This window comes from Myotis nattereri, assembly GCF_964212035.1.
Source record: "Myotis nattereri genome assembly, chromosome: 8".
NCBI classification, from domain to species: Eukaryota; Metazoa; Chordata; class Mammalia; order Chiroptera; family Vespertilionidae; genus Myotis; species Myotis nattereri.
In genome coordinates this window covers 38,140,868-38,157,161 of record NC_138083.1, presented here as the reverse complement: position 1 = coordinate 38,157,161, position 16,294 = coordinate 38,140,868, and the positions used below count along the sequence as shown (strand labels likewise).

The 16,294-nt window shown below is 40.4% G+C and overlaps 1 protein-coding gene across 1 annotated transcript in view; it reads left to right on the top strand.

Moving 5' to 3' along the window:
- SAMHD1 (SAM and HD domain containing deoxynucleoside triphosphate triphosphohydrolase 1) overlaps positions 1-16,294 on the top strand; it is a gene marked incomplete at its 5' end in the record, with an annotated part of 63,051 nt that overhangs the window by 16,895 nt on the left and 29,862 nt on the right. Inside the window, 8 exons of the mRNA XM_081097091.1 lie at positions 539-699; positions 4,867-4,982; positions 7,137-7,207; positions 8,389-8,544; positions 10,129-10,229; positions 10,459-10,567; positions 11,941-12,032; positions 13,886-14,001. Of these exons, the coding sequence (XP_080953217.1) occupies positions 539-699; positions 4,867-4,982; positions 7,137-7,207; positions 8,389-8,544; positions 10,129-10,229; positions 10,459-10,567; positions 11,941-12,032; positions 13,886-14,001 (922 nt within the window). The remainder of the gene's footprint in view (positions 1-538; positions 700-4,866; positions 4,983-7,136; positions 7,208-8,388; positions 8,545-10,128; positions 10,230-10,458; positions 10,568-11,940; positions 12,033-13,885; positions 14,002-16,294) is intronic.

Below are 16,294 nucleotides of genomic sequence, written 5' to 3'. Positions count from 1 at the left end.
TACGGCGTCCCAGCTAATTTGCATATTTCTCTATTATATAGATAGATATGTTCCTGCCTATGATTTCTTACCTATATGATAGGAGGGTTTTTTCTTTTCTTTCTTTTTCAATCTTTCTTAGGATTTTAGTGGTGGGTACTATATAGATACATTCAGAAAAAGATGTAGACACAATGCCAGTAGTAATATGGCTTATGTGATCTGAATGAGAGTGTTAAAATAGTATGTTTAACTTGAATACAAGACTAACTTATTAAAGGCTAGTTAAGTAATATATAATAAAAATATTGAAATCCTTATATTTCTGTTTTTAGGTTCATTAGAAGAAGTAAAATATACCCAGATCTAATATACTTGATCTGTCTAGTAGTGATATCTAAATAAGATAATGGTATTAATACCTTGTTATTTTCCTTAGTATTAGTCTTGAGACCAATTAAATGGCTTTGACTTTGCACTATAGATAAGCATGGCTACATAAAAATTTTAAATAGAATTGTGAATTTTTACTTATATTAGTTTAAACATAATTTTCTAGGTTATTAATGATCCTATTCATGGCCATATTGAACTTCACCCTCTCCTTATCCGAATCATCGACACACCTCAATTTCAGCGGCTTCGATACATTAAACAGTTGGGAGGCACTTACTATGTTTTTCCAGGAGCTTCACACAATCGATTTGAACATAGTCTAGGGTAAGAAGGGGATCTGGGTGGGGAACTTACAGTTACGTATTAAGTATCTTCTCTATCTCATTAAATGATTGTCTGGTCTTTTAGAGAATAGTTTTACAAAAATGGTGATAATATGAAACATTCGAGGTTTTGATTTACTATGCTATATTTTATTTATTTTATGTACTCTTATAAGCCACTATAGATCCTTCCTAGGAAAATAATGTGTCTATTGAGTGGTCATTTGGTTGAAATATTTGTGTTTAAAAAAGTTACTGGTATAATTAACTTTGTAAGTTTGATTATATAATTTTCTTGTAGTCCCTGTATAGTTGTATATAGATTGTCCTTTGAAAACAGGAAAAGTATAAATCAGATAAGCATTCATAAACTCAGAGAAGATGTCGCTTCCTGTGCATACAACTAAGTGGAGACTGTGGTCTGTTTTTCCATTATCAAATGTAGGGGTGGAGCACGTGGGGAGGTGGGAAAAGATTAATCAAAGAACTTATATGCATACTAGAGGCCTGGTGCACAAAAATTTGTGCACTCGGGGTGGGGGTGGGGGGTCCCTCAGCCCAGCCTGTGCCCATTTGCAGTCCAGGACCCCTTGGGGGATGTCCACCTGTCGACATAGGCTCACTCCCCGGGGGATCAGGCCTAAGCTTGCAGTCAGACATCCTTCTGGCATTCAGGGAGCCCTTGGGGGATGTCCGACTAAAGGCTTAGGCCCCCAAAGGAGCTGTGATGAGGAAACTGGGGTGACAGAGGAGCCACGCTGTCCTTCCCTGCCGCCCTGGGTCAGGTCGTACACGGGACACCCGGACAGCAGCCGGGCGGGCTGGCGAATTGCTGCTGCCCTGCCCAGCCGCCCCGGGTCTGGTCGCACACGGTACGCCTGCCGCCCCGGGTCACAGATAGCAGGCCCGGATGGCAGCAGGGCAGGCGGGATGGCGCTGTCCCACCCCACCACCCTGGGTGGCAAATAGCAGGCCTGGATGGTGGAGGGGCAGGTGGGATGGCACTGACCCGCCCTGCCTGCAGTATACAAATTAGCTGCCATCTTTGTTGGCAGTTAATTTGCATATCACACTGATTAGCCCATGGGAGGCGTAGCGAAGGTGTGGTCAATTACCATGCTTGTCCATTATTAGATAGGATGGACACAGACTATAGAGTGGTGAAGGCCTGGGGCAGGATGTTGGGGGGTGGGTGTGGGAAGGGGGGGTATCTAATACTTTCAACAATAAAGGTAGTTGTAATTCCAGTTTGGTCCTGGGAGTGTGTCCATGCAGCATCGACCTACTCTGCCACCATTTTTAATCTCTGAGTAATAAAGATGAATTTTTAAAATAAGTAGAGCCAGGAGGACATAAACAGGGAAGAACTAGACAATTTACCATATTTTCTTTTAAGAACTCATAGTATTACTTTTAATCTACACTAATAAAAGAGAAAAATGGTAATTGGCGTATGGCGCTACCCTTTTCATTGGCTAATCAGGGCTATATGCAAATTAACTGCCAACAAGATGGCGGTTAATTTGCATATGTAGGCACAATGCAGGGAGGCGAAAGGGAAAGCAGGAAGAAGCCCCCTGTCACTGACAGTGATCGGAAACCCAGGGGGGAGCTAAGAGCTGGGGGGCAGGGCAAAGGCGGCCCTGGGGCCACGTTTGCCCTGCCCCCCAGCCATGATCGGAGAATCAGGTGCCTTTTCTGCCCTGGCCAGTGATAGCAGGAAGTAGGGGTGGAGCCAGCGATGGGAGTTGGGCATGGTTGAAGCTGGCAGTCCCAGGAGCTAGGGGTCCCTTGCCTGGGCCTAAAGCGAAGCCCACGATCACAGGGCCGCTGCCGCTGCGGGTCCCCGCTGCCCGGGCCAGACGCCTCAGCCAGAGGCATCCTGCAGGGGCAGGGGTGGAGCCCGCGCGATCGCGGTGCCCCCCGCTGCCACTGCAGGTCCCTGCTGCCCGGGCCGGACACCTAGGCCAGAGGCGTTAGGCCTGGGCAGGGGCAGAGCCTGCAACCGTGGGGAGCTGGGGGTCCCCCGCCCAGGCCTGACACCTCTGCCGGAGGCCTCAGGCCTGGTCAAGGGGCCGATCCGGTGATTGGTGATCGGAGGGTGATGAGGGTCAACTCCTCTGGCCGAGGCATCAGGCCTGGGCAGGGGGCTGGGGGTCCCCTGCCCAGGCCTGATGCCTGGGCCAGAGGCATCAGGCCTGGGTCGGGGGCAGAGCCGGGGATTGGGAGGATATGATGGTCCCCTTGCCCAGGCCTGAAGCCTGGGTCAGAGGCGTCAGGCTTGGGCGGGGGTGGAGCAAGCGATCAGCGGGAGATGGGGGTCCCCTGCCCAGGCATGATTCCTGGGCCAGAGGCCTCAGGCCTGGGCGGGGGCCAGAGCCAGTGATCGGGGGGAGCTGGGGGTCCCCTGTCCAAGCCTGACACCTCTGGCGGAGGCGTCAGGCTTGGGCAAGAGGCCGATCAGGCGATCGGAGGGTGATGGGGGTCTATGCCTCTGGCCGAGGCATCAGTCCTGGGCAAGGGGCAGAGCCAGCAATCGGAGGGGTCTGGGGGTCCCCTGCCCAGGCCTGATGCCTGGGCCAGAGGCATCAGGCCTGGGCTGGGGGCAGAACCAGTGATGGGGGGAAATGAGGGTCCCCTGCCCAGGCCTGATGCCTCTGTCAGAGGCGTCAGGCCTGGGCAAGGGCCGATCCTGCGATTGGAGGGTGATGGGGGTCAACGCCTGAGGGCTCCCAGTATGTGAGAGGGGGCAGGCTGGGCTGAGGGACACTCCCCCCCCACACACACACAGCCCCACACACACACCCAGTGCACGAATTTCGTGCACCGGGCCCCTAGTATATATATATTTATTGATTTCAGAGAGGAAGGGAGAGGGGAGAGAGAATCATTGATTGGAAGCATTTTTAATTATCCAGAACACATGTATCTACTCAGATGTTCATTCATCAACAAATATTTATTGAAAACTTGCTAGGCCCTACCAAATCAACAAGATAGCAATTCTCTCTAACCTCATGGGGCTCAACATTTAGAGAAGAAAGGTACTGTATTCATTCAGAAATTACTTTCAGAGGGAAGTGCTAAAAGTGCATTTAATATTTGTTAGGCATTTTATCTCTTCAATCTGTGTTGTAAACATTACAAAGTAGAAGTCCTCCCTCTCCCCAGCCCCTGGCAACCACCTTTCTACTTTCTGTTTCTATGAATTGGACTATTCAAGGTACCTCATATAAGTGATATCATACAATATTTGTCTTTTTTGTGACTGGCGGTTTCACTTTGTATAATTAACTCAAAGTTCCTCCATGTTGGAGCATATGTCATAATTTTCTTACTTTTTAAGAGTAACTATTACATTTTGTTTATCCCTTCATTCAGTGGTGGACACTGAGTTGTTTCTACCTCTTTGGCAATTGAGAACAGTGCTGCTAGGAACATGAGTGTACATATATATCTTAAAGACCCTGATTTCAATTGTTTTGGATATATACACAGAATTGGAGTTGTTGAATCATATGGTAATTCTAGTTGTAAATTTTAAAAAAATATGGTTTTATTGATTTCAGAGAGGAAGGGAGAGGGAGAGAGAGAGAGAAACATCAGTGAGGAGAGAGAATCACTCTTCGGCTGCCTCTTGCATGCCCCACCCTGGGGACTGAGCCCATAACCCAGGCATGTGCCCTGACTGGGAATCGAACCATGACCTGCTGGTTCTTTGACACTCAACCACTGAGGCACACCAGCTGGACTAGTCTTCATTTTTTGAGGAACCACCCTAGTGCCTGCATTATTATACATTTCCATTAACAGTGTACAAGGGTTCCAATTTCTCCACATCCAGGCTAACACTTGTTATTAATTATTTTGTGTTTTTTTGTTTTGTTTTTGAGTAATAGCCATTCTAATGGGTGTGAGGCATTGTTTCATTGTGGTTTTGATTTTGCATTTCCCTAAAGATTAGTGATGCTGAGCCAAGAGGTCCTGCTTTGGGGATTCTGTTTGTGTGTTCCTATTAAGTTCTGAAACACACTATTCTGTTAAGTTGCCTTAGAGATATATGACAACATTTGAGAAACATTAAAGTTCTTCAGGGCCAAAATATCACTTGTATCTTCAAAACTAAAGAGTGATTTCTTTGTTTTGTTTTGTATTTTTTGCTCTGCAGTGTAGGATATCTAGCAGGATGTCTAGTTCGAGAACTGAGTGAAAAACAACCAGAGCTGCAGATAAGTGAACGAGATATGCTATGTGTTCAGATTGCTGGGCTTTGTCATGATCTCGGTAAGCTATACAAAAGCCAAGGCTGTTATGAAAAACTATAACATCTTTGAAAATAAAAAATCCAACTAACCAAGAGAAATATGAAAATTGTGTTTTAATTCTTCAGTTAACATTAATATAAATGTGCCACTGCATCTTCCTAGAATCATCCATAAGGCCAAGGGGTTGCTATTTCATTTTTTTGTAGCTTTTCAGTGAATTTCCCATGTCAAACATCGTTGCTACAGGTTATAAGAAAGGACTTTCTGATAGTGAGGTTTTTCTAGTTACTCTGTTTAAGATGATGTGAATTTGATTTTTTTAAATATATTTTTATTGATTTCAGACAGAACGGGAGAGGGAGAGAGAGATAAAAACATCAATGATGAGAGAGAATCATTGATTGTTGCCTCCTGCATACCCCCCACTAGGGATGGATCCTGCAACCCAGGCATGTGTCCTTGACTGGTCCCTTAAGTCCGCAGGCCAACACTCTATCCATTGAGCCAAACTGGCTAGGGCAAGACTGTATTCTTTTATCACAGGAGTTTTGCCCCATCCTTGTAGTTTAGTCCTACCCTGATAATTTGTGTGTGCCCTTAGGGCAGGAAAGGGGAGGTGTCTGTGTTTCAATAGTGATACTTTTCTTTTTTAATGTTTAAAAAATATTTTTTTATTGATTTCAGAGAAGAAGAGAGAGGTACACACATCAGTGATGAGAGAAAATCATTGATTGGCTGCCTTCTGCATGCCCCCCACCCCACCAGGGATCGAGCCCACAACCTGGGAATGTGCTCTGACCAGGAATCAAACCGTGACCTCCTGGTTTATAGATCAACCACTGAGCCAAACTGGCTAGGCACTATACAGATACTTAAAGGGATAGGACACTTTCTTCACCATGTCCCCTTGGAGATGTCAATAGGATTAAATTTGATAGATTCCTGGTATTTTAAGAGGGAATCATTGGGAAATCTTTGCCAGTCCCCAGAAGTTTGAGTACTACAGTAATAGGCCTTTATGGGTGACATGCAAAAGGGCCCAGGCCTGGTCCAGGTGGGTTCCCTCTCCAGCAAAGTAATTCACTTCTACAAAAATTCTGATAATTCCAGAATTTGGTTTCACTTCAACCAAATTTCATATTAGTAAATATTATGAAATGTTAAAATCACTTATGATTAAGATAAACTTGTGGCCGAAACCGGTTTGGCTCAGTGGATAGAGCGTCGGCCTGCGGACTGAAGGGTCCCAGGTTCGATTCCGGTCAAGGGCATGTACCTGGGTTGCGGGCACATCCCCAGTGGGGGATGTGCAGGAGGCGGCTGGTCGATGTTTCTCTCTCATCGATGTTTCTAACTCTCTATCCCTCTACCTTCCTCTCTGTAAAAAAATCAATAAAAAATATTTAAAAAAAAAAAGATAAACTTGTGATTTCCACTTTGATGGTTCATAGTATTGGTAAAAACCCAGGAAACAACCTCAACGTGTGTATATTTATTCTGAATATATTATCTGCATTATAGAATTTACATAAAAATAGATGTTTTAAAGGATGAGCATAATAAAATAAAGTTTTGATATTTTATTCCTGCATCCCAGTGGATTGTCTTAAAATAACTGCTATTTTAATGCAGATATTCAACCTGCAATTGCCAAAAGTTTTTTGCCATTAACATTCTTTTAAGTTACATAAAACTGTCTTTTCACCAGTTATGCGAGTTCTGGTGACTCAGAGATCCCTCTATAAATAGCTTACTTTCTGCCCTAGCTAGTTTGGTTCAGTGGATAGAGCATCAGCCTGCGGACTAAAAGGTTCTGAGTTCAATTCCAGTCAAGGGCACATGCCTGGGTTGTGGGCTCAATCCCCAGTAACAGGGCGTGCAGGAGGCAGCCAATCAATGATTCTCTCTCATCATTGATGTTTCTATCTCTCTCTCCCTCTCCCTTCCTCTCTAAAATCAATAAATATATATTAAAAGGAAAAAGAGCTTACTTTCCCATATGGTTCTGCTTCCTGTTCTCTTGTTTTTAGAAAATAGGAAGGATTTATCCCTGTTTATGATGTATTTGTAGATTATTGATTTCTGTTGATATTCAAGGTAAAACTAAAACGATTTTAAAAAATCGACTCCGTTTTTACATTTTTCTTGTTCTAAGGCTGCTTTTGTTTTTAAGGTCATGGGCCATTTTCTCATATGTTTGATGGAAGATTTATTCCACTTGCTCGCCAAGGAGTGAAATGGAAGGTATGTATTCACATATTCAATAGTCAATAAAATAATGACTATGTAAGCAGCCATTATTGTGTTATAGTATACTTCCTTCCCCATTACAGTTTTCAGGATGCTTTTATATCTATGTTTTTATTTGATTCTCACAGTCTGTAAAGAAGGAATGATTAGCTCCATTTTTACAAGTTTAAAGGAACTTGAAACACAGAGGTGTATTGATATACCAAAATTCAAAAAAACTATTAACTGGTAGAGCCAGCAATAGAAAACCTTATGTTTCCTAGGTGCTAATTTAATGCTTTTTCTATTCCATCATACTACTGTAAAATAAAGTCCAACTCTGGTTTTCATTCATTTTGTATGGCCATGAAGTAACCGATGGTAGCCAAGTTTAGTCAAAGATATATATATATATATATATATATATATACATACATACACATACACACACACACACACACACATACATATATATATATATATATATTTTTTTTTTTTTTTTAAGAGAGAGAGAGAGAAGAGTAACCAATTTGTTGTTCCACTTATTTATGCATTCATTGGTTGATTCTTGTATATGCTCTGACCAGGGATCAAACCCATAACCTTGGTATACTAGGAGATGCTCTAACCAACTGCGCTACCCAGCCAGATCTCATCATATATATTAAATCATCTATTTTATAATTAGGGATTTGCAGGTTCAATCCTGGCCCCGTTTGGGCTGCATTCGGGAGGCATCCAATCTGTGTGTCTCTCTCACATCAATGTTTCTCTCTCTTTCCCCCTCCATCCCTTCCTTCCACTCTCTCTAAAAATCAGTGGAAAAATTGGGTGAGGGTTGCCTGGCCGTTGTGTCTCAGTGGTTGTGCATTGACTTATGAAGCAGGACACAGTTGTTTCCTGGTTGTGGACTCATGGTGTGCAGGAAGCAGCCGATTGATGATTCTCTCTCATCATTGATGTTTCTATCTCTCTGTCCCTCTCCCTTCCTCTCTGAAATCAATAAAAAAAATATATTTTTTTAAAAATTGGGTGAGGATTAACAAAAAAAATCTGTAAGACTGTAGTTGGAAACTAGATAATGAACATTCAGTAGATTCTTATCTCTGAATTACCTGAAATCAAGAGTACTTTGGATAATCTGGGGTCCCTATTGGTCTAGAATCTATAACAGACCATATGCTGACTTTTCCTAGCATGAACAGGGCTCAGTTGATATGTTTGAGCACCTCATTAATTCTAATGATCTCAAACCCATCATGGAATGCTATGGTCTCATCCCTGAAGAAGATATTACCTTTATCAAGGAACAAATTACAGGACCACCTAAAACACCAGTTAAAGATGTATCGGTAAGTTTGTATACAACTTAATTTGAAGTGACTCATGCTTTTCATCTAGTCTTTTCTTCATTCCTTCAGAGCTGTTTAAAGAGGAATATTTGGCTATTCTAGAGGGACTGAGTTAAGAGGTGGGAAAAATACAAATACATATATAAATTAAAATACACATACAAATATTTTGTAATGAATATTGTGTGCAGTATCCTATCTAATAATAGACAAAGATTGAAATTAACCATACCTCCGCTATGCTTCCCATTGGCTAATCAGCGAGATATGCAAATTAACCCAACCGAGATGGTGGCCGGCAGCCACGCAGCTGAAGCGAGCAGGAGGCTTGCTTGCTCCAGTGATGGAGGAAGCCAAGCTTCCTCCCTTCTGCGGCCCGGCTCTGAGCTCAGAAAGCAATAACATTGCAATTATAGAAGCTAAACAAACCCCAGATACCTGCTTTCAGCAGGCCGTGGCCTCAGAGCTGGAGCAGCAACAAAGTTTCAATTATAGAAGGTAAATAAATCCCAGAATAAAAAAAAGGAAAAAGGAGAGACTGGGAGTTTTAGTCCCCCCACCCCCCCCCCCGCCCCCACCCCCCGAGTTCACAAATTTTTGTGCACTGGGCCTCTAGTTTTACATAGAAGCCTAAAGTAACTTTGGAAAATGTAACAGTGTATATTTTGTTTATCCACCAAAACTAACTTATTTCAAATATTTAGATTATGAAGACCTAGTTCAGAGGAAAATCTGTTTTGTTTCCTTTTTTATCTTTTTATTATTACAAAATAAGTTGAAAAGTAGTTTTTGCTCTGTTTTTAAGGTTTTTTTTTTCATATACATGCACACATTTACTTGTAAAATAAACAGGTGAATTTTGTAGCAAATATCCTATTTGCAAAATATTGGAGCTCCAAAAAGTCTTTGAATGATGCATATCATTTAGGGTAGATGTGTAACTACTTTGAAAGATAGTATAATTTTCATGTTTGAATGCAAGCATTAGCATGTTAGAACATTCTTGCTAGTTCATAATTGGATCTTATATTTTTAAAAACTTTGAAACCAAAAAAACAGAGCTTGCTTGTTGGTTATGGGAAATGTAGTAGTGTTAGGATCCTTTCAATGGCACTAAATACTAAAGAGGTTTAGTATTAACAGGATATCATATACCTTAGCATTTCTTTTCTCTTTTCTACTAATTTAGGAATTAAATGGAAAGAACCTTCTAAATTATTTCACATTCTCATTCAAGTATCTGTTTATAATTTTTAGATTGATACAATTGTTTTGCTTTGCTTGTACATAAATTTGCTTCTTATCCTAAAACATTTTTATTTTTAATTTTTTAATTGATTAAGGTATTACATATGTGTCCTTATCCCCCCATTACCCCCCCCCCCGCTCATGCCCTCACCCCCCTGTTGTCTGTGTCCATTGGTTATACTTATATGCATGCATACAAGTCCTTTGGTTGATCTCTCCCCCTTACCTCCACCCTCCCCTACCTTCCCTCTGAGGTTTGACGATCTGATCAATGCTTCTCTGTCTCTGGATCTGTTTTTTATCCTAAAACTTTTAATGATTTTTCTTGTCTTCTAGTGGCCATATAAAGGCCGTCCTAAAGAGAAAAGCTTCCTTTATGAGATAGTGGCCAATAAAAGAAGTGGCATTGATGTGGACAAATGGGATTATTTTGCCAGGTATGCACTGAACACTCCAGAGAAGCTTGTTAAAATCTTTGTATGCTCTCTCTCTCTCTATATTATATATATATATATATATATATATATATATATATATATATATATATATATAAAATTTTTATTTAAGTAAGCAAATAAATGCTTGTATAAATATATTATTAGCATTTAAGGTACAATAAGTAATCTTGTTGAAGAATTTTATCTCTCTGCTTTGGAATCTTTCTAGGGACTGCCATCATCTTGGAATTCAAAATAGTTTTGATTATAAGCGCTTTCTTAAGTTTGCCCGTGTCTGTGAAGTAGATAATTCAAAGCACATTTGTACTAGAGAACAGGTAAGCTATGTCAGAGGAACAATAAGGAAGATATAGTTCCTAGTTTGAAATCTAGAAATAACCATTCAATAATTTGGAAAAATCAGTACCTGGTAAATTTCCAATCTCTTTACTTTATGCTGAGCATTTATAAATATCTTAAGGTTCTTTCACTTGTACTGTGTTGTTAAATAATAATAAAATTACAATAGACATTTATTGAGTGTTGTGCTAGACACTGTTTTAAGTGCTTTAGATGAATTAACTCAATCCTGACAACCCTATGAGATAGGTACTATAATTATTTCACTTAATAGGTGAGCAAACTGAAACACAGAAAAGACGTACAATTAATAAATGGCAGAACTAGAATTTTAACCCAGATAATTTGACTCAATTCTCATCCTTAATCACTGTTAGTATTTCATTTAGTTAAAGTACTAAAATCATTAGGTCCCTGTTAGGTTGGAGTTATATGACTAATATGCTGTCTAATAAAGAGGGAATATACTAATTGACCCTCACATTGTCGCAAAGATGGTGGTGCCCACAGCCAATAAGGAGGGAACACACTAATTGACTGCCCCGCCCTCAAAGATGGCAGCGCCCACAGCCGCAAGATGGCTGGCAGGAGAGGGCAGTTGTGGGTGATCAGACCAGCAGGGGAGGGCAGTTGGGGGCAACCAGGCCTGCAGGGGAGGGCAGTTAGCAGCGACCAGGCTGTCAGGGGAGGGCAGTTAGGGGCAATCGGGCCGGCAGGGGAGCAGTTATGCGTTGATCAGGCTGGCAGGGGAGTGGTTAGGAGGTGATCAGGCTGACAGGCAGAAGTGGTTAGGGGCAATCAGGCAGGCAGGCAGGTGAGTGGTTGGGAGCCAGCAGTCTTGGATTGGGAGAGGGATGTCCGACTGCCTGTGGGATCAGGCCTAAACCGGTAGTTGGACAACCTCTGAGGGGTCCCAGATTGGAGAGGGTGCAGGCTGGGCTGAGGAACACCCCCTCCTCCAAAGCATGAATTTCATGCACCGGGCCTCTAGTTTTATTATAAAAGTCTTTTTTTGAGAATGAAGAATATAAGAATAATAATACTTAATTTTTAGAGTCAATGGGAAGATTAAAAAATGTATTACATGTAAGATATCTAAAACAGAACCTGCCACAGAGGTAATACACATAGTAATAGATTTTGGTTACTAAGAATGAAAGTTATAAACCAATGAATAGTTTGACTCATCTGCCTTGTATTTTTTAGTGGGCTCAAAGATTTTAATGAAGTAGTCCCTGGGCATAGCCTTTGTGTCTGCCACCATCCCTTTTTCTTGTTTTATATACTTCTCTACTAACAGGGGTAACATAATCGGATCCTTCATTAATATTTACTTCATATTTTCCTGCAGGAGATTGGGAATCTGTATGACATGTTCCATATACGCACCTCTTTACACCGTAGAGCTTATCAGCACAAAGTTGGCAACATCATTGATACAATGTAAGACATTTGATTGTTATTTCCCTATAAAAATCTCTATGATGCTTGTTCTAGACTAGAGTATCATACCATGGATCAAGTTGAGATTTTTAGACAAATTCAAGGGAATTTTAAGTGACTAAATCTTAAACTGTTCCCTTAAAGCAAAACTAGCGTAAACTTAACTTAGTTGGAGAAAGAGTTATAAAATGGATAAAGGGGATAGATGAAGGGCAGAAAAGCTGGCTTAGGCTAGACATGAGGAATTAATGCTGAGTGGCATAGGACCTCTGCACAGGCTGTCGTTTATGTACTAGATATAAGTCATCAAGGTGAGAGATGGGATGTGGATAATTGACATTCTGAAATTAATGACAAATATTAATTTTAAAAATTAAGATTCATGTCTGTCCTTACCATGTCAATTATTTATCAAAATTAGTAGCAAATAGTAAAACCAACAGGAATTTCACCTGATCCTTGCAGAAAAGTGCAGCCTAAGCTCTAGGGACCAGATGACCCCATGAGGAGTTATCAAAACTTGGGTGTGAGTTCATTTAACACCATGTCTCTAAAATGCCTTTAAATTGATGTGTATTATAACCTTCATGTTTGTGTTGAGGAAATAGGTTTTCTTTCTTTCTGTCTTTTTTTTTTTTTTGAGGAAATAGATTTTCTTTTTCTGTTTGTTTCCCATCTTTTGTCATGAGCAGACTAGTTAGAATACATTATCCTATTTGTATGGTTGTTAGTTTGGTGGAAATTTTTGTTAGTTTTTTAAAAATACATTTTAAAATTATTTTATTATTGATTTTAGAGAGAGTGGAAGAGTAAGAGAGAGAGAGAGAGAAAAAAAAATCATTGACATGAGATACATTGATCCGTTTTCTCCCATACTCACCCTGACTGGGGATTGAACCTGCAATCTGGGTATGTGCCCTGACCCTGTAATTGAACCTGTGACCCTTTGGTGCATGGGATGACGGTCCAATCAACTGAGCCACACAGGCTAGGGGTTAGTTTATTTTTAATTTGGAGAGTCAAAGAGATCAATGTTCAAAGCCTGGTACTTGAACCTTGGTAAAATAACTTGGTAAAATAAACATTTTATTTTACTACTACAAATGTTTACTGCATGGTTTCTGTTGAGAAATCAGCTGACAGTCGTATGGGTACTCCCTTGTAGGTAACTAACTGTTTTTCTCTTGCTGCTTTTAAATACAATAGCACTTTTATTGTATTTTTACAAAAGTATGAAGCTGTGAGGGGTTGGAAATGAAGAATGTTTGAGAGAAACTGGTGTAGGTTTCACTCTGGCAGTGTGCTACAGAAAGAATCCAGCAGCAATAGAGCAGCAGTAGCACCCCAAACAGAAAACTAATATAGAGTGATCTTGGCTGTGTGTCTTGGGCTGCTCTCTCTCTTCTTCTGGCACCCCTATAATTCAGATGCTGGAACGCTTGAAGTTGTCCCAGAGGCTCCTTGCACTATCTTCATATTTTTGTATTCTTTTTTCCTTTTGCTTTCCTCCTTGGGTGTTTTTTGCTTCTTCTTTCTAACTTGGTAAAATAAACATTTACTTAATTTCTGTATCTGTAAAATTAAGGCTAATTACTCATATCTATATTACTGTTAGAAAGATTAACTTAGACAGTGGATCTAAAGCTCTGCCATATGCCTAAAACACAGTAAACACAATAGCCCACAAGTAACAATGCACTTATTTAGTATGATTGAGTAACAGGTGTCTTTAAAACATCATGTCTCAAGATTTTATTTTCCTAAAGTAGAAAGATTTTTTTAACTTTAAGCAAGGCCTAAAGTACGTATTTAAATTATCTCATAAGCATAAATTATTATTAAACAATCTTTAGGATTACAGATGCTTTCCTCAAAGCGGACCCCTACATAGAGATTACAGGCACTGAAGGAAAAAAATATCATATTTCTACAGCAATTGATGACATGGAAGCCTTCACTAAGCTGACAGGTAAGAACTAGAAGGTAACATAAATGGTCCATCACAGATAAAATATATGCTGTCCCTGGATTGCATATGGGTTCTTTTTCAAACATTCCAATGGATTTAGCTTCTTAAGTGATTTTATATTTTTGGATATGAGTTTTATCTCTGCTTTGTACTAACAAGAAAACCTTGATAAAAGTTATTTAATGTCTCTGAACCATACTTTCCCCTTCTATAAAATAGGAGTAATGATACCTAACATATACTTTTGTTGTGATGCTTAAATAATGCATAGCACTTAGAATGGTACGTGGCATATAAGAACTCAATATTTATGATTATAATGTAGCTGGACTAATAATATCAGACAAATGACAAAAAACTGATTCACCCTTTCAGCATTATTTTTGTTGCAAAACACAGTATGCCAAGAACATTTCTGCATACTTAGCAAAAACAAAATCTGCAGCTTAGGGTGGGAGGAAGAGAGTGAAGGTGTCACAACTGGTTCTTTCATGTGTTAAAGTGTAGACTGAAAAAAAAAAGATCCCTAGAGCAAAAGAAGCAGACCAAAAAGTATATACCAGCCAGAGTTCTGAGTTGCAAATAATGAAACTGACTCTGTTTAACTAAAAATAAGATGAGATAGCAATCATATAACTTACAGAATCAGTAGGATGGCTGGAGGTTCTGCAAATGAGCAAAACAACAGAAGCTGAGCAGCCCAAGACACACAGCCAAGATCACTCTATATTAGTTTTCTGTTTGGAGTGCTACTGCTGCTCTATTGCTGCTAGATTCTTTCTGTAGCACACTGCCAGAGTGAAACCTAAACCAGTTTCTCTCAAACATTCTTCATTTCCAACCCCTCACAGCTTCATACTTTTGTAAAAATACAATAAAAACGAATTACTAGGAAAATGTAGTGGCCAGGGAGGTCAGGGGTGGGTGAGGGAGAGATATACAAAATATAAGCCCCCAAATTTTTTAAAAAATAAATCTATATTGTTCAGATTATTACAGTTGTTCCTCTTTTCCCCCCCATAGCTCCTGTCCACCCGGTTCCCACCCCATCCCCTGCCCTTACCCCCTCCACCCCCCGCCCCCGTCCTCATCCATAGGTGTATGATTTTTGGCCAGACTCTTCCCGCACCCCCCACACTCCCTTCCCCCCAAGAATTGTCAGTCCACTCCCTTTCTATGTCCCTGATTTTATTCTATTCACCATTTGTTCTGTTCGTCAGATTTTTTTATTCACTTGGTTTTTAGATTCACTTGTTGATAGATATGTATTTGTGGTCACTTTGTTGTTCATATTTTTTATCTTTACCTTTTTCTTCTTCCTCCTCTTCTTAAAGAATACCCTTCAGCATTTTATATAATACTGGTTTGGCGGGGATGAACTCCTTTAGCTTTTTCTTACCTGTGAAGCTCTTTTTATGACCTGCAATTCTAAATGATAACTTTGCTGGGTAGAGTAATCTTGGTTGTAGGTTCTTGCTATTCATCACTTTGAATATTTCTTGCCACTCCCTTCTGTCCTGCATGGTTTCTGTTGAGAAATAAGCTGACAGTCGTATGGGTACTCCCTTGTAGGTAACTAACTGTTTTTCTCTTGCTGCTTTTAATATTCTCTCTTTGTGTTTTGCCCTTGGCATTTTAATTATGATGTGTCTTGGTGTGGTCCTCTTTGGATTCCTCTTGTTTGGGATTCTCTATGCTTCCTGGACTTATAGTCTATTTCTTTCACCAGATGGGGAAGTTTTCTGTCATTATTTCTTCTAATAGGTTTTCAATATCTTGCTCTCTCTCTTCTTCTGGCACCCCTATAATTCAGATGCTGGAACGCTTGAAGTTGTCCCAGAGGCTCCTTGCGCTATCTTCATATTTTTGTATTCTTTTTTCCTTTTGCTTTTCTGGTTGGGTGTTTTTTGCTTCTTCGTATTTCAAATCTTTGACTTCATTCTTGGGATCCTCTAGTCTTCTGTTGGATCTCTGTATATTATTCTTTATTTTAGTCAGTGTATGCTTAATTTCTAATTGGTCCTTTTTCATATCCTTGAGGGTGTCACTATATTTCTCCGAGGTTTCTTGAAGATTCTTGAGTAGCCTTATAACTGTGGTTTTGAACTCTATATCCAGTAGTTTGCTGTCCTCGATTTCTTTTATTTGTGACCTGTTTCTTTGTCTCCGCATTTTGGCTGCTTCCCTGTGTTGATAGAGTGGCTTTCTGTGCTAGGTGTTCTATAGGGCCCAGTGGCGCAGCCTCCCTAATTACCTGAGGTGGACACTCTTGGTGCACCCTTTTGTGGGCTAT